Raw genomic sequence first — 22,091 nt, forward strand, 5'->3', positions numbered from 1 at the left:
CAATAACAACACAGACTTTGCATTTAAATAAAGTCAGCGGCAAGGGTCTGGAAGGTGGTTAGTTCCGTTCCCATGTATGGACCAATCTGTAATTCCAGCTCCAAGGGCCTCCGTGGGCACCGCACACATGTGACATGCACTGTGCGCATGCATGCATACACAAAAAAAACAAAATAAAATCCAATACAGTCACTGGCGCATGGGATGTAGTTCTAGGGCAGAATGCTTACCCAGCATGCTCGAAGCTCTGGGTTCTGCACCCAGCACCTCAAAACAAACAAACAAACAAACAAACAAACAAACCCACAAAGCCGGCGTTCACCAAAAGCTGCTTCAACAGAAACAACCTGCTTGACACTCACCTGATGACAGGTCGTAGAGCGCAGTCACGGACGTTATGAACTGGCAGCAGAAACGAGGGCTGGCACTAAAGATCTGTTTCAGTGTCTGAACAGAGCCTGGCACCAAACAGCAGTAGTCATCCACAAGGGCCCTGGCAAGCCTCACGCAGTAGACCACAGGCGTCCTCTGGGAAGAAGCCACAGTCCAAGTCAGTGAGGAACCCTGAGCTAGCAGGGAACAGCTGCATTAAACAGTGCAGACCACCCAAGTGCACGGAGCCACTTTGGAGCTCGGGTAGACCTACTAACAGTGCCCCTGGGAACCAGTCCACCTCCACTTCCCAGCCTGGGGTGAGCACAGCTTGCTAGAGAAGCTGTCAGCCTGCTATTCTACACTCCTGCACTAGAGGGCAGAGGTGAGTTCTTGCAGCAGGGACCATGCTGCCTGCAAAGGTGGAGTATTTATATAAACCTTCTTCTGCCTGTCTTGAGACTTGGTCCAGAGGTGACTTTGGTAAGGTCACAGCTAAGGAAAGAAAATTTCATTAAGACGTCATAGATCAAACTAACCATCACTACCACTGTGAGGTTTGGATTATTTGTGAATTATCACAGGATAAAATGTTTGCTACAGCCCGGCATGGTGGTCCAAGCCTTGATCTCAGCACTGGGAAGCCTGAGGCAAAAGGATCATGGGTTGTAGGCTGGCCTAAGCTATAGCTAAACCTATTCTTAAGACTTTATTTTTCGTGGTGTGTAGACCTGTGTATCTGTGTGAGTATGTATATGTGAGTACAGTTATTCAGGGAGGACAGGAGTGATGGATTCCTGGGAGATGGAGTTGGAGGTACCTGAAGCCTGACTCGGGTGCTAAGCACTGAACCTGGGTCCTCTGTATGAGCAGTATGTCTCTCAACCACCGAGGCATCGCTCCTTCCCTCTGCATACCGTTTTTAAAATCTAATCATTTTGCCTAAGGAATAGATTTTCCATTTATTCTGAAGATGAGGCCTTTTTTTTTTCTTTATCAAAAAATTAATTTAAGGCCAGGTATGGTGTCACAAACCTTTAATCAGGGAAGGCAGAGGTAGGCAATCTTTTTGAGTTAGAAGCCAGCCAGGTCTACACAGTGAATTCCATGCCAATCGAGAGTATACAGTAAGACTCTTTAAAAAAAAAAAAAAAAAAATGGAGAAATGGTGAGTAATTCAGCCAGTAAAGCTCTTGCCCCACAAGCCTGACAACCTGAGGGAAAACTCTGTAACTACATAAAGCAAAAGAAGTGGGGGCTAGAGGGTTCAGTGGTTAGGGGCACTGGCTGCTCTCCCAGAGGATGCAAGTTCAATTCCCAGAACTCACATGGTGGCTCACAACCATTTGTAACTGGTTCCAGGGATTGAAGCCCGCTTCCAGCCTCCATGATTCGAGCCTCAAGCACAGGTGGTATACAGACATACACACAGGCAAAACATCCCCACAGGTGGTATACAGACATACACACAGGCAAAACATCCCCACAGAAAACAGTTAAAAGCTAACAAATAATTTTAAAAATTTAGGATGAAAAGGAACCAAGGGGGCTGGAGAGATGGCTCACCAGTTAAGAGCACTGACTGCTCTTCCAGAGGTCCTGAGTTCAAATCCCAGCAACCACATGGTGGCTCACAACCATCTGTAATGGGATCCGATGCCTTCTTCTGGTGTGTCCGAAGACAGTGACAGAGCACCCACATACATGAAATAAATAAATAAGCCTTAAAAAGAAAAAGAAAAGGAGCCAAGGAAGCCAGGTGGTGGTGATGCATACCTTTAATCCTAGCACTCAGAAGGCAGAGGCAGGCACATCTCTTGAGCTTGAGGCAAGCCTGGTCTACAGACAGCCAGGGCCACACAGAGCAACCCTGTCTCCAACAATGGAAAACCAAGAAGGTGGAAGTAGTGAAATGACTTCACAAAGTTGTCCTCTGACCTCTACAGATGTGCTGTGGCACAGGCAAACACCCACACACCATACCTGCACGTTATTAAGTATAAGTTTTAAATAAGCCGGGCTCGATGGCACACACCTTAGGTGGGTCTTGGCTGAGTTCAAGGCTAGCCTGGTCTACATACCAAATCCCTGTTTCAAAAAGATCAAACAAACAAACAAAAATTGTTTGCTCCATAAAAACGAGACTGGGTGTAGCACCCAGGCAGCAGTGATCCAAGACATCATGCATATGTAAAAGAATACAGACATCCAGTTACATCCAAACTCCTGTCATCCTGTCTGTGGAGACTCTGGGAAGTAACACTATTTCAAGAGCAGTACCTGGAGCCAGGAGGCCGCACATTCCAACACGGGTATCCGACACACAGCCACGGCCATGGAGACCAGCTTTCCCAACAAGCTCATTCGGCTGTCGTCAGCTTTGTTCCCTTGGGGGCTGAAGAGGGAGGAGAAAATGATCTGTCGCACAGAGTCCTTGCTTTGCTCCTGGAAATAACTGCACATGATTTCAAGAAGCTGGAGCTCCTGGAGCGAATTCAGTCTCTGTAAAAACAAACCCGGGAGAGACGCTGTGAGAGAAAAGGACCTACACCTGCCCCTTAGCTCTCACAGTAAAGGATTAGGGAAGCGATGCCTGGAATCCCAGCACACAAGAGCTTAGTCTAGAGGATCTTGAGTTCCAGATTGGCCCGAGAAACGTGGTATATAGTGAGACAGTGTCTCAAAAAGAAAACCAAATCTGTTCTTTTTCCCAGGGTGTACTTTTTCACCTTTCTGAAGCCTAAGCCCGGGGGCTTAACCCTACAAATAAGCAAAGGAAAAACCCTGTATCTAGTTAACCAACACCCCAAAGCCACCACCAGGATCATTGGTGGGCGACTGTCACACGCTTGCGAAATGGGCACGCGGCTGAGCAACGCCGCTGGACTTCAGGGCCGGGAGCTGAAAGGGGAGCGAGACCTCGGGGCGAGCGCCTGTCACTGAGCGAGGGCACGACCGGGGCGGGCACCTTGGGCTGCGCGCCGCGCTCCTTGGGCACCTGGAACACGAACTCCTCCAGCAGCTCCACGGAGCCCTTGTCCACGATGGGCAGCGGCGCGCTCTGCAGCTGGCTGCTGAAGTAGATGTCCAGGTGGTACAGCACCTCCTTGGCGGCGCTCAGCGCGTCGCGCCGCAGCAGCGAGTGGCGGATGTCGCTCATGGTGCGGCCGCTCTGTCCCCGCCGCGAGTCCTACTTCCGCCCGGAGACAAAGAGGCGCGACCGGCCTGGGCCCGACTCCGGCAGGGTCGCGGCGCCCGCCCGCCGCTAACAGGCGCAGACCCGCTCAGGGGACCATCGTCACCGCCGCCGCCGCCACGGGCCAGTGGGTGTCCTGGGGTCCGACAGCGGCGCCGCCCAGAGCCGCGGGAGCCGACGCCGCTCGGCCGAACCGGCGGCGGAATGCCGGAGTGGCGACGGCGGCCCGCAGGGGCCAAGCTCGGGCCGCAGCCGCGCGTTCTCGTGGGCGCCCCCTGGCGGCGAGGCCCGCACGGGCAAGCACGAGGCCCCGCCCCGCCGTCTTGTTCTGGCCGCCCAGTGTGTTTGATTATGGGACACACATAGGCCTTGTGAGCCCGCACCACGTATACCGGCCTTCTCGTGCTCTCCACCAACCAGGAGATATTCTTATCGCCCCCCGGCGAGGGTGGGGGGAGTGACTACTAGGACAAATGATGCTGGTAAGCACCCCAGGCCCTGATCGTCTGTTCCAGGGTTCCCCGTTTCCAAATTCTCTCCTGACTCTTGGCCCCTCTTAACCGCTATGCTCTAGCCAAGCCCAGGAGGACTATAGGAATCTTATAGGGTACGAGGTTCAGTACACATGCTCCCTGTTTCTGAAAACACCCCACCCCAAGATTTGTATACAATCTATGGGTAATCATTTACACTTTACGATGAACTAGCTGTCAGTGAAAATTGGAGGTTTTTTTTTTCTTTTTGGTTTCTCTAGACAGAGTTTCTCAGTGTAGCACTGACAGTCCTGCAACTCACTGTGTAGACCAGGATGGCCTCAAACTCAGAGATCTACGTTCCTTTGCCTCCCAAGTCCTGTGAACAAAAGGATCACCACCCAGCAAAGATTGGAGATTTTTAAACAGAATTGAAAAGTCTTGCATGTGGCTCCCAAGTCCAACAATGAATAGGAGGCCTATGGCTGTGAGGATTTAGTTAAGGTGATGAAGAGCCTCTGCCTGGGAAAGAGCAGACTAGGGAAAGTGCAGCTGGGGACACCCCTGAGACATGCTGCTCCCAAGACTCTTGTACATCAGGAAACAGACTTTATGGTCCTAGTTCAGGCACCCAAGGGTGCAGTGAAAGGCAAAGGCCTCCTTGTCACCTAGAGCCTTGGACATCTCTTGACCCTTCTCACACTAGGACATCAGAAGCAATTAGTTCTAAATCTGCAATACTAGAACTCAGCAAGCCTGGCTTCCAGTCTCTGTTTCCCCCATCAAAGGCCCACTCACACTCATGCAGCAGAAACCAACACAAGCAATGCTGAGAAAAGAAATATCCATGTGTACAAATACATGTGTGCTGTATTCAGAAGGCAGGACACCTCCGTTCTATTTCTTCTTTTTCTCATAACTGGAGGTAGCAGGTATAAAGATCTCTCGAAGGTTGCTCCAAAATCCATGGGAGTGAATGTTCTGGTGGATCTGGGGCCCAGCTGATGAGGACCAGGCTACCAGAGGCCAGTGCTGGCACCAGGCCCAGTCACCTCTATACCATTCATTTGTGGTCTGGTTGGTGGCAGCCAGGTACAGAGCAAAGCACAGGTAGCCTGCCAGGAGCAAGCTCAGGATGATGACAAAGCCCAGCAGGAAGATAATCCTTGGAAAAGCCAGGAACAGGTGCTGGGGCAGAAAAGCAGAGCGTTAGCAAATAGACTGTGATAGCTACAGTGCAGACCTGCCACTCAGTTGACCCCTGCATTGGATCTGACCCACCAGGCAGTAGGCACAGCTTAGAGGTGTGGCAATGCCCTAGCATTCATAAGGCCCCGGGTTCAAAATCTCTCTTTCTGTGCCTCTGACTCTGTGTCCCATGCGCACACTGCGTGCACAAGCATGTGCGTGTGCACACACACATCAGTTGCTCCAAATATGACCCTTTGTATCATTACACTGTAGCTGTCTTCAGACACACCAGGGCATCAGATTTCATTACAGATGGTTTTAAGCCACCATATGGTTGCTGAGATTTGAACTCAGGACCTCTGGAAGAGCAGTCAAGGCTCTTTACCACTGAGCCATCTCTCAGCCCTAAAGCTGACCCTTTGAACATAGGTTTGAGTCACAGTCAACACAAAGAGGCAGCCCAGGCATGATCCTAGTGTGTGCGAGAGCTTCCTGCAGGATAACTCTGACACAGGCAGAAGGCCACTCGGGACACAGCACTTTGCCAGACCACTGCTTACAAGACAAATTCATGGAGAAAGCGTGTGCATCAGACTGAAATCCTTCGAGGCAAACCACTGTCTCTTTAAAGCCACTGAGCACAGGAGCTCCAGGCCAAGGGCACTGACAGCCGTACCCACCCTTCCAGCATCTGCTCACAGTGCAGGCTGTGAGCTCAACACTCACAAGGCTGAAACGGGATGACAAGTCTCAGGCCAGCCCAAATTACAGAGTGAGGCCTCAAGACATCAAAACAAAAACAACAACAAATTAAATGGCCATTCAGGAGGGAGAATGAGACTCGGGGTCTGTCACACTGTGGCACACCAAGGAGCAATTAAAAGTCAACTCAGGCTGGATTGGTGAGCAGTGAGCACGGTAAAGCTCAGGGCTCTCCCTGGTATGTCATGTGACTATGGCTCAAGGATGGTGAGGGTACAATGCCAGGCCACCTCTGGGAACTGCATGTTTTCTTGTAAACACTTATTTTTAAATCTTAGGGTGGGAGCGGTCTCTGCGGGTGCTCATCTTATGCTGCGTGTCTGCATCAGAGCGCAGGGTCAGGTGTCTGGCCTGGCTTTCTGCCTTGCTTGAAGCTAGCTTGCTGCTGCAATGCCAGGCCCGTGAGCTTCTAGGATTTTCCTGTCTCCACCTCTCGGCCTCTCCGTTGCAGATGTTTACCACGCTGTGCTTGACATGGGTTCTGGGATCCAAACTAAGATCCTCCTTTGTGTGGCAAGTGCCTTACCCACTCAGCCACGTAGATCCCCAAGCCAAATGCTACTTCTTGGTTACTTGAGTATCACATTATTTTTATAATTATAAATGAGGGTAAAAAATAAGAATTCAATGTTTTTGGAAGTCAGAGGAAGAAAAAATAGTCATCAAAACTCTGGATGAGAGCACCTGTAACTCAAGTCATAGAGAGAAGAGACAGTGGGTGAAGGGACATCTCAGCTCTCTACTGCCAACTGCACAGGGTGGTAATACACGCATTCCTAGCACTTGGGAAGGTGAGGCAGGAGGATTGAGCATCTGAGCAAGCCTGGGCTACATATTGATACCCTACGCCCAAACAAAACCAAAACCTTTAGAGTAGGTAATTTAGTGTTGGTGAGGATGCTGAGAAACTGCTTGTGGGAAACACTCTAGCTATTGCTCAAGTGATTAAAAGGCACCACATGAGCACTACTTCTGAGCACACACCCCAGAGAAATGAAGACATGTTGACAAGAAAAGTGTGTGTACTGCTCAGGGCAACATTACTCAAAAATAACCAAAACCTGGGATAGCCAAATATCTATCAACTTCTCACTATGTAAAATATACTTTGCTCATGAACTGGAGCACTGCTTGGTCACAGAAAGGAATGAAGAATAGACTCAGGCTACAGCATGGGCCGCAGGACACTGTGAGAAGCCAGTGTAGAGGGTCACATGCTGCATGAATGAACCTGTGAAATGTCCAGTTACAGGAAACTCAGAGAGACAGGAAGCTCACGAACGGTTACCACAGCTGGGGCAGATGGAATGGCGAGTGTGCCTTTGGGGTAATAGAATGGTTGCAGACACAGATGTGGTGATGCACCCACTCACAACCCTGAATACAACAATGCCACTGACTTGTACATTCACAAAGCCCTGAGTGTGGTCCTCACTCTGCACACACCAGGCATAGCGGTGCACACCAATTATCCCAGCACCCAGGAATGGGAAGCAAAAGGAGAAAAGATTCAAAGCCAGCCTGATATACATGAGACCCCATCACAATAAGTAAGTTAAGCTATAATAACTTTAAAGGACCAAGAACCAAGGGCTCAACGGCCCCGGGATTGAACATATCATTATTTTGCTAAATGGACACAACATCCAACTGCTCTCTGCAGTCACATCTCTACCCATAGGTCAGTGCAGGTCTCAGACCTCGTCTTTGCACAGTGGACAGCGGCTACTGCAGACTGGTCAGAGTGCAGAGGAGTGTCTGTGAAGTACTCAGCCATAAACCGGACAGAACGTTTATATCTCTGTGTCCCTCTGACTGTCTCCCTCTCTCTTTCTTACACACACACACACACACACACAGATCAAACCCCAGGGACAATCATAGGGTGGGTGGGGGGACAGAAAGCCTCTAAGAGCCAGAGACCAGGAGGTTTGGAGTCAAAGAGTGTCTTCCAGACAGGACAGGATCATGAACTCACAGCAGGTCAAGCACAACAACATTCCACAGAGCAGAGAGGAGCAAAGTCCCCACTCCTACCCGAGGAGCTGTAGGTGCTTAATGGCTTCTGGGGGAGGAACAGTCAGTTTCCTTTAAGGGTATGGGTCCTGGAAGGTTGAGCATGACCCAGTAAATGACCCACACCTATGAGTTTATACAGGCAGCACAGAGAGGACACACAGTTGGGAGGGGCAAGATAGGCTGTATGCATGTATGACATTCTCACAGAATTAATAAAATGAGTATTTATATTTAAAAAAGAATAAAAGAGGGGGCTGGAGAGATGGCTCAGTGGTTAAGAGCACTGACTGCTCTTCCAGAGGTCCTGAGTTCAATTCCCAACAACCACATGGTGGCTCACAACCATCTGTAATGAGATCTGATGCCCTCTTCTGGTGTGTCTGAAGATGCTACAGTTACTCATATACATAAAATAAAACTAGTAAGTCTTTGAAAGAAAAAGAATAAAAGAGTAGCTTCATGTTTTTCTGGGACCCAATGCAAAATTACCTGAATAAGAAAGACTGTGTCCACAGCCTGGAAATGCCCCAAGTCATCAAGGTACGTTTTCTGGTAGAGATCCGATACTGCCACAAGGCGAAGCAGAAAGGCCGCAGTCACGGTGGCTATGGTGGCAGCAGATGCTGTTAGTGTCAGGAGGTAGATGAGGAAGTATCTGGTGTTCCAGGCCCCAATGCAGTTGTTCACCCAAACACAGTGATGATCAAAACGGTGCACACACCAGTCACACACCCCTGCAGAGAAAGGAATGGTTCGGCTGAGTTTTCACTGACTGACAGTTGGGGACAGGGCAGCTATTATCACCAAGCTTTTAGAGATGCAGGGCATGTGGCTGGGAAATGGTTCACCAGGTAAGAATGCTTGCTATGCACGACTGGAGCTCAGATCCCTAGATGGACAGATCCATGCGGGCTTGGTTTGGCAGCCTCCCTGTACTCTTGGTAGGCAGAAGAGCAGATTCCCTGAACAAGCTGCAAACCTAGAGTGGCCGAAGGACTCAGTGAGCTCAGTCATTCGTATATAAGGTGAAGAGTGAATGGAGAAGACAGCTGGTATCAACCTCTAGCCTCTACATGCACTCTCATGCACAAACACATGTACATGCCAGACAACTACCCACACACACACATACACATACAAACATGTGTATCTTAAACAGAACTGCAGTATGTAACTATTATAGTCACTGAACACCAACAGGAACAAGAAAAATATGAAAATGTAGTTTCTGGACATTAGCAGATTTAGTGGCTTTTGACTCATACAAAACTCTTGTGTTCACTGTGAACATGGAGGAGGCACAGAGCAGTCCAATACTGATGTGGACAGTCAGTCAATCCGTCCTTTTCCCTGGAGCTGGGGAGGAGCCTAGGCCTTGCACTTGTTAGATGTGTGCTCTTCAACTTCTGACCCCACTTTCAGTCCACTGTTCTGCCCATCAGTGTGGCTGGATGAAGGAAAATATTTGGGTACTGGGAGGGAAGCCTTGGAGAATGCCAGCATGCAGCTTGGTGTGTTTGCCCTGCCAATACCCTGTGAACAGCCACCGCGTGCCAGGGAGGGAAGGCTGCAGAGCCCCAGGAGCCACACTTACTGCAGTGCTTGGAGCGGGCTGGTTTCCTTAAATCACAAGTGGAGCACCTTGAGTTCTTTAGAAACATCACGTCATCGAATTCATAGACTTGCAGAAGTAACGACTCATTTGTTTTAGTGATGGTGCCTGAGAGAAAGAGAAACGTTGTTTTTAAGAAATGTGGTTGACTAGGCCCACAAAATCCAAACTACCACAATGAAGCTAAAACTGCTGTAATTACTATTTTAAGAAATGTATTTCTCTTCTGAGATGTTCATGTGTGGTGATGTGTGTGTGTAAGTTGGAAGTCAGCCTCTAATGTTGTTAGACAATTTTTTTTTTTTTTTTGAGACAGATTCTCACCCACTTAGAGCTCAGAAATTAGCCAAAAGGCTTGAGGGCTCCTCCAGTCTCCACACCCAGTATAGGAGCACAGGTTAGAACCACTGCTCCTGCCCCCACCGTTTCTACATGTTCTGGAGACTGAACGAGGGTCCTCATGCTTGCATATTTCACCAACATGGCAGCCGCCCAGTCCCTAACTCACTCTGAGTAACTAACTGGCTCACTGGGCAGTAACACGGGGATCCACATCACTTCTTTTATTTATTTAGAATCATGTGCTTGAGCACAGAATGTGTCCACAGCATAGGTGAAGGGCAGAGAACAACTGTGTGGGGTCCCGTCTCCCCATCCACCTGTAGGGATCAAATTCAGTTGCCAGACTTGGCCTGGACAACAAGCACCTTCACCACTGAGCCATCTCACTGGCTTTATTTGGTTTCTTAAGACAGTTTTGCACTGTAGCCCAGACTGGCCCTGAACTTGAAGCAATCCTTCTGCTTCAGCCACCCAAATGCTATGATTTGCGCTGATTGAAAGCACACTGAGCTCCGTGGCTGTCAGGATACCAGAGTTGTGCAGCCATCAGCTTCTCCCAGTTCCTCTCTAATGCTCATGGGAATGACACCCTATGGCTGGGGAGTAGTGCAGTGGCTGAGCATTATCAGCATGCAGACAAAAGAGAAATGATTAGAAATGGAGAAATATAACCTACAGTTTTTAGTGCTGACTTCCAATATCCAGCAGAACATTTCATGGGTCATCCATCCATATTATAGTGTGAATCCTGGCACGTGGAAGGCAAAGGCAGGTAAATTTCTGAGTTTGAGGCCAGCCTGATCTAAAAAAGGAAGTTCCAGGAGAGCTAGGGCTACACAGACAAACCCTGCTTTGTTTTGTTTAAAAAAGAAAAAAAAAAAAAAAAAAAAAAAACAGGCTGGAAGAAGCTAAGGAAGAGGAGGGTGACCCCATAGTAAGACCAGCAGTCTCAACTGACCTGGACCCCTGAGATCTCTCAGACACTGAGCCACCAACCAGGCAGCATATACTAGCTAATATGAGGCCCCCCCGACACATATACAACAGAGAACTGTCTGGCTGGCTTCAGTGAGAGAAGACACACCTAACCACGCCCCAGGTTACTCAAGGCCCCAGGAGGTGGGTATGGTAGAGTGGGGTGGAACAGGACATCCTTTTGGAGATAGGGGAGGAGGAATGGGATGAGGAACTGTAAGAGGGCAGAATGGGAAGGGGTAATGACTGGACTGTAAAAAAAAAAAAAAAAGATAACTACAAAAGACAAAAACCAACAAACAAAATGAGAAAGAAAACAGAAATTACACATGCTGTGCACACACACCCTCTGGCCTAAACATGTACATAAACACACCACACACATACACACATACACACACACACACACATACACATACCCACACACAGAGAAAGGCATATAATTAAAAATAAAGTAGGAAGGAAGCTGTGTCACAGTGACCACAGCTCCCCATGGACATATGCAATTTTGAACATATCAAAACTAAAAGTTCATTGAAGCACATGCCTGTGATCCCAGCATGTTGGAGGTAGGAAGCTCCCAGGTTCAGTCAGCCTGAGACACAAGCCTGACCTCAAAATGAACATCCTACATTAGAAGATCTCACACTGGTGTATATATTACAAAGTTTTAAATAACCCATAGATCAAAGGTCAAAAATAAATTGGAAAAGACTAAAAACTCAAAGACAGTGGAACCGTAACAGAGGTCTTCTGCCACCTCCTAGGGAACAGCTTCATGACACCGTGAACGTGAGGCCTGCACTGTTATGGTCTTACCAGGGTTGGCGGAACAAGTCAGAGTGAAGAACACCAGGTTTACACTCAGCAGCAGATAGGGCAGGAGAAGGTAAGGCAGAGAGAACTCCAGCTCCTGGCAGTAGCCGAAGACTTCGAAGGTGTATTCCGCATACACGAGTCCTTGCAAGAGCAGGTGCAGGACAATGAAGGTGGGGTGGCTGGAAGGAAGCACACATGCCTTGTGCACAGGCCATTCCAGGAAGAAACCACATGCATCTGAGGAACCAAGGCCAACCACCCCCTCTAAGAGTTAAGGAAGGGCCCAATGTGGTAGCAATGCCTATAATCCCAGTACTTCAAAGCAGAGCCAGGTTTGTCTTGAGTTTGAGTTCGGCCTAGGCAACCCAGAAAGAACCAGACAAGGCAGGGTTACATAGTAAAGCTCTCTCAGAAACAAAATAAAAGCCAGAAATAGTGGTACACATCTTTAATTCCAGCCCTCAGGAAGTAAGGGCAAGCAGATCTGTGAGTTCTACATAGAAAGTTCTAGGCTTGACTGCAGAGATGACTCAGTGGTTAGAGCACTGACTGCTCTTCCAGAGGTCCTGAGTTCAAATCCCAGAAACCACATGGTGGCTCACAACCATCTGTAATGAGATCTGATGCCCTCTTCTGGTGTATCAGCTACAGGATGCTCATATACATTAAATAAATAAATCTTTTTTAAAAAAAAGTTTTAGATTAGCAAGAGCTACAACGTGAAATCCTGTCAATAATGGTGGTGGTGGTGACAGTGGTGGCAGTGGCAGTGGCAGTGGTAGTAGTAGTAACTGGGGCTGGGGAGATGGATCGGTGGTTAGAGCACTTGCAGTGGACTAAGTTCAGTTCCAGCACCCACATGGCAGTTCACTACTATCTGTCCTCTTATGACCTCTGCCAGCTCCTACATGTATGGTGCACATACGCTCAGGCACAAACACACACATCTTTTAAAATAATAATTCAATGAAAAATGGAAGCACATTTGCACATATCTTACAGACATATTTAGGAACACTTTCCTACTTTTAAGCATCTTTACTTAAAAGCAGACCTGATGTGGAGGCAGTAGGCAAACGGCTATGATGCCAGCACTCGGGAGGCCAGGGCTAGAGGACTGTCCTGAGTTTGTGGCCAGTCTAGACCATGTAGTCATCCTAGCCTGGGCTGTAGGATGAGACTGCATCGCAACACAACAAACTGGCCATGTAGGTCTGGGGATACACTTCAGTGACTGAGACAGAAAACGTGCCAGACACACACCTCTCCAGCTCCATCCCCAACACCACAGTCAATCAATAAGGAAAAAATACAACTAGTCACCTTAAAAGCCCACAGACAAATGGTAAATGATCTATAAGGAGAGATTCCAAACCCAGCGTGCTCCAAACTTCCAGCATCCTTCCCTTTACTCCGCTGAAAACCACAAGGTGCTCCCACAAGCTATAGAATGGCAACAATTAGTCACCAGGCTGAATGTGGCCATGTGTGAACCCTGAGCCACAAATACCGTGTGTGGAAGAGTTGATGAAGAAGCGTCTGCACAGCCCTCTGGAGGCACTGTGGGATTACACGGGAGCACACCTGAAATCACAGGAGAAGGGTCAGCTTCGCCTCCCACCCTCACCCCCACACGAGACTTGTCACATGCAATGGGAGTGAGTCTACCACCATCCCTTCCTATGGCAGAGAAGCAAGCTAAGAGAATAAAGAGCAGGGCGAACTCACGTTTGTGGTGCTTGTGTCCACATATGAGCACATACATGTGGTCGGAGTCAGATATAGTCCCTGACAGATCTCTGCTTTCTGTACTGGCCAGAGCTCCCTATGTGGCTAGTCTAGCCAGCCAGTTTGCCCTGCGGATCTCCTCCTGCCATTGCTTCCCAAGTACTGAAATACAGGCCGCCCACCATCCCAGCCAGCGTTTATGTGCGCTCTGGGGATCTGAATGGCCTTACTCTTTATTCTCTTGAATTGCTTCTCCACCATCCAGCCATGGTTACATGGCGAGCTCTGTGACTTCTCAGCCATCGCCTCAGCTCTACTGTTTGAACAGTCTCCTGCCCCAGCTTCCTAAGTGCTATGATTTAGGTGTAGATGCCTCCATTTCTACCCTGACCCCAGAGAATGCGTCTGTCAGAGTCACTGGAGAAAAGGGAGTGGGCAGAGGCTGCTGTGGAAGCTGACTTTCCCTGACCCTAGTTCTACTCCATGCTCAGGGTCTGCCTCTAGAGCCCAGCCCCCTCCCAAGTCAATCTCTTCATGGCTACTGGCCCCATCCTGCTTTGGAGGATGGGGTGGTGTGAAGAGAATATGGGTAGCTAGATGCTCAGCTTTCTGCTCACATGAGTCCTCCTCTCGGGTTCACACCTGATGCAAGCATGTCTAAACAAATACTAGTCACATTCAAATACAGACATTACACACTGTTTAAAAAGCCAACCTTGAAAAATAACAAGATAACTTTTTATTTGTCTGGACACAGGCTCTTGTGATGCAGCCCCAACTGGCCCTGAAGTCTCAGCCTCCCAAGTGCTGGGATTAAAGACAAGATTCACATCACCTGGTCCAGTGAACCTTTCAGACTAGCACCTAGCACGGAATTCAAACTTCAGCAGTACCCAAAACCCAGAGCTACCTGTGCTCCTCCCAGGACCAGGGCTTTTAAACGCTGGTTTCTTGTGAAGATGCAGATCATGATGACACAAATCAGTAAGAAAGCCAGGTAGACCAAGAAGAGAACCAGGAAGTCCATGCTGGAGGCTGGGAAGGAAGAGACAGTGTGAGCAGCTGTTGAGGATTTAACCCCAGCATGTATTCCAGCCCTGAGTTCATTCCTGTAGTTGAGATTCACACCCAGATCGGTGGGTGGGCCTTAGGCCATCCTCAAGATGAACAAAGAGGTCTGCCTTCATTAGTTTGTCTGTAAGCAGTATGTGTGCATGTCTGTGTGTGCACATGTATCTATAGGTGTGCATGGACATGTTCACATGTGCTTCAGCCCGAGGTTGAGATAGGGTATCTTCCTCAGTCATGCTCTGCTTATTTTAAACCACATTGTATTGTATTTGTCTCTGTGCACATGAGCACCACAGTGTGTGTGTGTGTGTGTGTGTGTGTGTGTGTGTGTGTGCATGTGCACAAATAGGACAACTTTTAGGTATCAAACATCAAATACAGGTTCTTCAGGCATGGCAGCAGATGTCCTTACCCACCACACATCCCACTAGCACTGGGGCTTGGTTACTATTTTTGTTGTTGTTTGAGGTCTCACTACATAGACAAAGCTGGCCTCAACGGAGATCTCCCTGCCTCTGCATCATACGTGCTACAATTAAAGGTGTGAATGACAATGCCCAGACTTACTTTTAGTTCTTGAAAATCTTGTGTTTTTGTCTGAATGTGGGTGGATTTATGCCCTAGCATGTGTATGTGGCAGTCAGAAGACAACCTCTGGTGTTTGTCCTCGACCTCCACCTTGTTTGAGACAGGGTTTGTTTGTTATCTATGGTGTCTGCCAGGCTAGCTGATATGTGTGTTTCTGAGGACCCTCCCATTTCACAGTGGGAAAACTGGAATTACATAGACACGTACTACTATAACAGGCTTCTACATATGTTCTAGGGATTTGAACTCTGGTCTTCACACTTGCAAGACAAGTACTTTGCTAAGCTAGCTCTCCATCCCAAAGTTGGAGATTTGGCCAAGGCAACCTCAAGTCTAGTGGGTTCCCTCCCACCCCACCCCCATCAATACTGAGAACTGAACCTAGGACTTCCTGTCATGTATGCTGGGCAAGCAATCTTTCTCGGAACCACCACACCAGCCCTTTTTCACATCTTATGAGACATGCTCCCTCTCTGAACCTGTAGCTCAAAAACTCAGCTAGACTGGGATGGCCAGCAAGTCAACAGAACCCAGTGCTACCTCCACCACTGTGCTGAGTTTATAGACCTGCTCTGCCATATCACCAGATATGTGTTTTACATTTCTTTACTTTGGTGTCTGATATTTTCGGGCATGAGGAGGATGTCACATGTTCTCCATCATTCTCCATCACAACCCCTTAAGGCAATGGTTCTCAACCTGTGGGTCATGACCCCTTTGGAGGGCAAATGACACTTTCACAGGGAGCACCTAAAACCATCCAGAAACATAGATGTTAACATTATGATTTGTAACAGAAGCAAAATTACACTTATGAAGTAGCAAGGAAAATAATTTTGTGATTAGAGGTTGCCACAGCATGAGGGACTGTATTAAGGGGGTCACAACATTAGGAAGGTTGAGAACATCAGCCTTGGGGTCTGGAGCTCACCGTTCTGTGGCTAGGCTTACAGGCATCAAGCCACACTCATGTGGGAGGTGGGGATCCAAACTCAGGACTTCATGCTTGCACAGCAAGCACTCTACCCACTGAGCAAGCTCCCAGCCCATCAACCCCTTGTCTTTTGAGACAGGGTTTGACTATGCAGCCCAGGCTAGCTTAGAACTAAGAATTCTCCTGCCTCCACTTTCCAAGTGTTGGGATTCCAGAGGTGTACCACCTCACCCAGAAACAAACCCTTTTACTTCCTTAAATATTCACATAGATACTGATCAACTCCTGCCCAGAGAACCTACTAACCTTATCAGAATGAGCAACTCCTAAAAGCAGTCAGGGTCCCACACCCAAACAGGTCAGTGGCCATAATGCCACCTATCACCCACGAGAACCAGAATGAAGAAATATAAAAAGCCCGTGTTGAGAAACAAAATGCTGACATTGGCCTTACCAGGCAGGATTCTGGGCCCAAATTCCAACTCAGAGAATCAAAACAGAAACTATTAACAAAAGAGGAAACAAACAAACAAACAAACAAACAAAGCATTCTCACAAGGCAACAGTTCTCCGGTCTACATAGTTCTCTAGGTCGGACACTTCCAGCGGCACCTTTAGCCGTCATTCCCCTTTGCCACACCCACGGAGATATCAGATAGCAGCTCCGCTTGGGCAGGGCGGTGAATTTGGCACGTGCAAAACTGGCGACATGGTTGTTCCAGGAGGCTGGAACGGGCTGCGGAGACAATCAAGTGTAACATTTATACAGTGTTGAATAAGCATCAGTGGTGGAATGCATTGTGTAAGGCGTTTGGAAGTTGTGGGCGCTGCGCTGCCGCTGAACTGGGAAAACTTAAAAGTCCACTAGTTTGGAGTCTACCATCCCCATAGCTGAAACTAAGTCCACTAGCTCGGGGTCTACCATCCCATCCCCATAGCTGAAACTATCACTATGTCTATCTCTGAGGCGCCCACACCTGGGTCCAGACTCAGGGTGAAGTTGTCCCCGGTAGTTCCCCCTTGCTGGACACTTTCGGGATACATTATTCAAGGCCCTTGCATACTGAGGTCACAGAATTTGCAGTTGTGAGGAACCAGGGAAGGGTAGTAGTGAATGGAGCACATCCCACAGCCAGAGCCCGGATGCATCTGACTCAGAAGAGATAAGGAAGGCTCTGTAGCAGGTTGGGAGACCGTAAGTGTGTCCAGAGCCCGGAATGAGGACCAGGCGGACAAGCCGACTGGAAAGGGGGGCACAGGAAGCGGGATGCAGGGGGCTCACAGAGGACTGTGGTCTCACATCTAACTGGGAGGCTCAAACATGGGGTCCCGGCGGCCGCCGCCCAGCCGGGGTGTCACAGAGCCTTCCGAAGCTGCCTTACCCCAAGCTCGGCCAACTGTCAGCCGCTGCCAGCTGACCCCAGCTGAGCGCTCCCCGAGACTTCCGGCGCGTCCGTGGCGTCATCAGGCCGCGATAGAGGCGACTTCCGACGGAAATAGCGGGAGGCAGGAAATGATTGGGTTTGGCCTCTTCTGCCAGCAAATTGTGTTTCGTACCGTTGTAGGTTTTATTCTTTCTTTTTCTTTTAACGTCTTTCTCCCTCACTTCCTCTCGTTTCTCTTCCTTCGTACTTTTATTATTACTTGACAATTTACTACATATCTACAATGTACGGTTTCCTTTATTTCACCAAATCCCTGACCCATTTTCGTGTCCTTATTTAACTCTGGTGGGTGTGTTTGCTTCTTGTGATCCGCTGAGTTTAATTTGGATTTCTTTTATGTGCGTTGATAGAAAATGTATTTTCTTTTTAAAAACTTCTTCCCATCAGCTAGACATAGTGACCCTTGACTTTAATCACGGCATTAGGAGGCAGGACTACGTTTTTTAAAACAAAGCCAAACGAATGAACAAACAAAATTAAAGTCCCACCAAATTATACCCGACTGGCCTTGGGCTTTTAAACCTCCTGTCTCAGCCTAACTTTGGTTGGAATGGCAGGCTCACACCCAACACGGGAACTGGAATTTTCTAGCACTTTTGAGAGAAAATGAAGGCTGTCTTGCGCCGGTGCAGAAGAACCGCTGGACTGGGCCTGGGCCTTTCTGTGTCGTGGGAGGAACTCAGCAGTGGCCCCTGAGAACCCAGCAGGTACCCTAGACAATGGCACTTGTGTCTTCTTGGCGAGGAGTTTTTCACAGCCACACCACTGGGACCTGTCCCAACAGTCTCAGCATCTTCCACTGCAGAGGTCACAATAATGTGCCATCGAGTCAGATTCTGCTGACTGCATGCCCCTTGCTCCTGCTGTCTGTGTACAGCTTTGAACATCCTCCCTGTGGGGTACAGTAACTATGTTTTATCCTTGAGGATAAAAATGCTGGTTTGATTTTGGGCAGGCTTGTGTTGAGAGGAGCTGCTTCTAAACATAGCACTGAGAAGGTCCCTGTGGGGTATTGCTTTGTCTGAGTGCCCCCAGGTCCTCCAAGAACTATTCTTGACACCTTTGAAAAACAGGTTCCCTTTTAGGAAAAATGTCTGATCTCTAACCACTAGCTCAAAACTTTTTCCCCCCTGTTTGCTTTGCTTCCTACCCCAGCCTCTCAATTCTCTTTCCTTTTAGGAAAAAAAAAAAACATCAACTGCCTTTCTGAATATATTGTATGGAAGGCCTTCGCCATGTTGGGAAGACGGAATGAGCAGGCGTGCTGAGACCTGAAGGGCTGGTTACATGCACGGTCCCTCTGGGATCCAGGTCTCCAGCAGGCTCCACCCTGCTGGAGAACACTAGGCTGTAATTAATATCCTGAATTTTCTACCCACCCCCTCAGTAAATGCAGGGCTTTGTGGGTTTCTCTAGAGAGTTTCAGTTCTGACTAACTTTGATTCTCAGTTCCGTCTTCCATTTCGTCTGTGTTCTGCTGCCATTGGTTAAACACAGAGAAGGGCTGGAGTGTGAGTCACCTTATCCAAAACAAAATCTTCAGTGATGGAGTCTTCCTTATGTAGTATGTATCCTGCAAACTTTTCTTTTTCTTTTCTTTTCTTTCTTTCTTTCTTTCTTTCTTTTTTTTTTTTTTTTTGAAAGAGGCAACTTCTCATGCTGTACCCCAGCCTGGCCTTGAACTCACAGTCCTCTTGAGTTGGCTTCATGAGTGCTGCCAAAACTCATTTTGTATTTATGAATACATAGTCATTCAATAAACACATGTTGACTAATAGGTGCCAGCTGCTTTTCTAGGTCAAGGGAACAAATCAGTCAAACAGAAATTGCAGAACTTGTGACTGGGGCTGTAGACCCTGGGTTCCATCTCGGGCATCACATGAAACCTAGCATGGGGGCACATGCCTATAATGCTTTTGCTGTGGAGATAAAGGCAGGAGTGTACAGTTAAAGTCATCTTCAGGTACAAGAGTTTGGAGCTGCCTTAGGTTACATACGACTTTGTTTAATGTGTAGGGCACAGGTTGGATACATATCTCTATAGATAGTTTCAACCAGGAGTGATGGTGCATACCTTTAATACCAGCACTCTAGAGGGAGCAGAGGCAGATAGGTTTCTGTAAGTTAGAGGCCAGCCTATATGAGTTTGAGACCAGACTGGACATGTAGACATACTCCTGGAACCCTAGCACTCAGGAGGTTGCTGTAGGGGGATTGAGGGCCAAGAGGAACCCAGGTTAGATATGACAGAATCCTGTCTCCAGTAAACTTTCTGAATACATTTCTCAGTGCTTTGCTGGATCTTGAGAACAAATACTTCTCAAACTTTGCTTCTTCCTGTCTGCCCCTCAGAACCTCCAATCACAAATACTGGAATCTGTTGCTTTTGCAAAGCAAAAGTGGAACCCTGCAGACTTTCAGCCTTGAGGGTGGAGGCAGGGGGATTACTGGGGCTTGCTGGTTGTCAGCCTATCTGGAAAAAACAAGAGCTCTGAGTTTGGCAAGAGACACTGCCTCAAAGGAATAAAGGAAAATGCTAGAAAATGACACGAGCCTCCTCCAGCCTCTGTGTGTGCACAAATGCATGGGCGCCATTACACATGTGCATGTGCAACACACATACTCGTAAATAATCTTAAGGCAAGGTGGGTGTTTCCTAAGGAATGACCTCTAACCTCTACACACATGCTCACAAGCACATATACAGAGACATAAAGATTCCATAGCGGTCATGGGAATTTTTCCATGGAAAAACAGACTGGGGAGGAAGAGCTATAATAGAAGTGTTTTTCTTTGTGGGTAAAACCTGGCTTGTTTTAGTTTGTTGTGATATTAGTAGCAACTATTTTGGAATCTGAACTCATAGTAGCTATTCAGTAAAAATGTGCTGGGTGAATGGAGAGGAGTGAGTTATACTTGATGGAAATCTATCAAACAGGGCCTGCTAGGTGGCCCAGAGGCTAAGGGCGCTGGCTGCCTTGACAATCGAAGTTTCACCTCCAGGACTCGAATAATGATAGGTGAGAATTGACTCCCACAACTTATTCTGTGACCTACACACACACACACACACACACACACACACACACACACACACACACACACACACACACACGGAGAGAGAGATCAGAACAAATAATTACTCTGCCCCAATAGGTGGCACCACAGCACGCGCTGTGAGCTGGCTTGTGTCCGCCTGAGGGTGTCCAGTTAAAACCCTTTGGAATTTGCACTTGTCTTTGCTTCTGCAATGGCTGCACTGTGCTTAGGAACCTCAAACCTCCATTTTGGGACTCATTTTGGACTGTTTCTAAATTGTGTGGTTCCCTGTGTAGCAATGACCTGCTGAAGACGACTTAAGCGAGGAAGGATTTGTTTGAGGTTTCAGAAGGCTCAGTGCATAGTTGCTTGGCCCCATGCACTTGGGGAGAACACCCTGGTGGCGGGATTGTGTAGCAGAGGGTGGACCTCACTCGAGCATGCTGTGTGACTCCAGGTAGGTTACCTGACCTCTCTGTCTTCTGGTTTCTTCCAACTCAAAAGTAGGGATAAGAGAATTTACTTTGATGGATTATAGCGAGGATTAAATGTGGAAGTATCCATAGAGCATTTTCAGAAAACGTTGGCCACGGATGTCATAAACAGGACTGCCCGCCTTAACAAATGCCTTCAGAACAGAACAAAGCAAGAAGGTTCTGAAGTAAGAGTAAGGGTGATGGCTAGTTGTTTAATAATAAACTTTGACACAGTGTAGCTTCATCCCAGAAGAGAGTCAACATGAGGTTTTGTCTAGTTCAAGTTGGCCTGTGGTCCTGTCTATGAAGATTGCCTTGGTTGTAAATGGTGTGATAGGAACAGTCCACTGTGGGTGTAACCATTCCCTGGCTTTGAACCCTGGACTGTGTAAGCATAGAGAAAGCTGAGTTCTAATACACATTCATTTCCTTCTGCTCTTGACTGGCTGGGACCTGCTGCATTAACTTACCTGCTATTTGTAACCTGGAGTTATGAGCTAAAATTAACCCTTGCTCCCCTAAGTTGTTTTTTGGTAAGGTTATTCTATCACAGTAACAGAAATAAAACTAGAACAAGGTGTCAGGATGAAAACCTTTGGTTTCAAAGGTTTCTTTTTTCCCTTATGTGTATATTTGTGTATCTGTGTGCATGTGCACACAGAGGCCAGAGGGGACGTTCTTATCCTTTAGCTAGAGAGGCTTGGATTTGACCTCCAGGCTTCACGATAGAGCAGTGTCATCAAGCTCCCACATTGATAGATGGTAAGAGGAGAGGGGGAAAGATAGGCAGCTATCTTAGATTAAGGAAATCTATCTTAGATCCCTGCTAAGAATGATGAAGCTCACCTTGCTGGGGCTAAGCTCCCGACATATGTTCACCAATGACAGTGGCAAGAAAATAGAGTGTGCCCTTCTCATGAGTGGTATGACCTACCACCATGCTGAAGCAGTATGTAGGTGGGTGGAGAGGAGGGGAGGAGGGAACTCTCTCTGCCCAGTAGCTGGTCAGAGGAGAACCTCAGAAAGGAGATTAGGGGGTGGCAGGAAGG

At 48.0% G+C, this 22,091-nt stretch overlaps 2 protein-coding genes across 3 annotated transcripts in view; both read right to left on the reverse strand.

The window, feature by feature from the left end:
* The window catches only part of INTS15 (integrator complex subunit 15), a 12,593-nt gene extending 8,481 nt beyond the window's left edge, over positions 1 to 4,112 (reverse strand). Inside the window, exons 1-3 of the mRNA XM_080940547.1 lie at positions 3,341 to 4,112; positions 2,653 to 2,874; positions 363 to 528 (exon numbers count right to left, since the gene is read on the reverse strand). Of these exons, the coding sequence (XP_080796673.1) occupies positions 363 to 528; positions 2,653 to 2,874; positions 3,341 to 3,532 (580 nt within the window). The 5' untranslated portion in view covers positions 3,533 to 4,112. The remainder of the gene's footprint in view (positions 1 to 362; positions 529 to 2,652; positions 2,875 to 3,340) is intronic.
* Positions 4,113 to 4,885: 773 nt separating this feature from the next.
* Positions 4,886 to 17,527, reverse strand: ZDHHC4 (zDHHC palmitoyltransferase 4). 2 transcript variants are annotated; one of them, XM_080941309.1, is made up of 8 exons: positions 17,465 to 17,527; positions 16,639 to 16,818; positions 14,400 to 14,524; positions 13,272 to 13,345; positions 11,762 to 11,940; positions 9,608 to 9,733; positions 8,503 to 8,747; positions 4,886 to 5,229 (listed from the first exon to the last, which is right to left on the reverse strand). In XM_080941309.1, the coding sequence occupies exons 3-8, from the start codon at positions 14,514 to 14,516 to the stop codon at positions 4,939 to 4,941; spliced, it is 1,032 nt and encodes a 343-aa protein (XP_080797435.1). In that variant the 5' UTR covers positions 14,517 to 14,524; positions 16,639 to 16,818; positions 17,465 to 17,527; the 3' UTR covers positions 4,886 to 4,938. The 2 variants fall into 2 exon arrangements, with proteins under 2 accessions (XP_080797435.1, XP_080797436.1); XM_080941310.1 differs by lacking the exons at positions 13,272 to 13,345; positions 14,400 to 14,524; positions 16,639 to 16,818; positions 17,465 to 17,527 and adding an exon at positions 13,085 to 13,249.
* Between the last annotated feature and the right edge of the window lie 4,564 nt (positions 17,528 to 22,091).

Source organism: Micromys minutus, assembly GCF_963924665.1.
Source record: "Micromys minutus genome assembly, chromosome: 29".
Taxonomy (NCBI): domain Eukaryota; kingdom Metazoa; phylum Chordata; class Mammalia; order Rodentia; family Muridae; genus Micromys; species Micromys minutus.

Bases quoted from the DNA above. Each gene is read 5' to 3' on its own strand.
- ZDHHC4 (XM_080941309.1), bottom strand. From the start codon at position 14,516: ATGGACTTCCTGGTTCTCTTCTTGGTCTACCTGGCTTTCTTACTGATT. The intron at 11,941-13,271 runs GTATTTGTGGCT...GCTTCCTTCCAG, and splicing joins CATCAACTCTTCCACACACG to CCACCCCACCTTCATTGTCC. The intron at 9,734-11,761 runs GTAAGACCATAA...TCTTTCTCTCAG, and splicing joins GACTTGTTCCGCCAACCCTG to GCACCATCACTAAAACAAAT.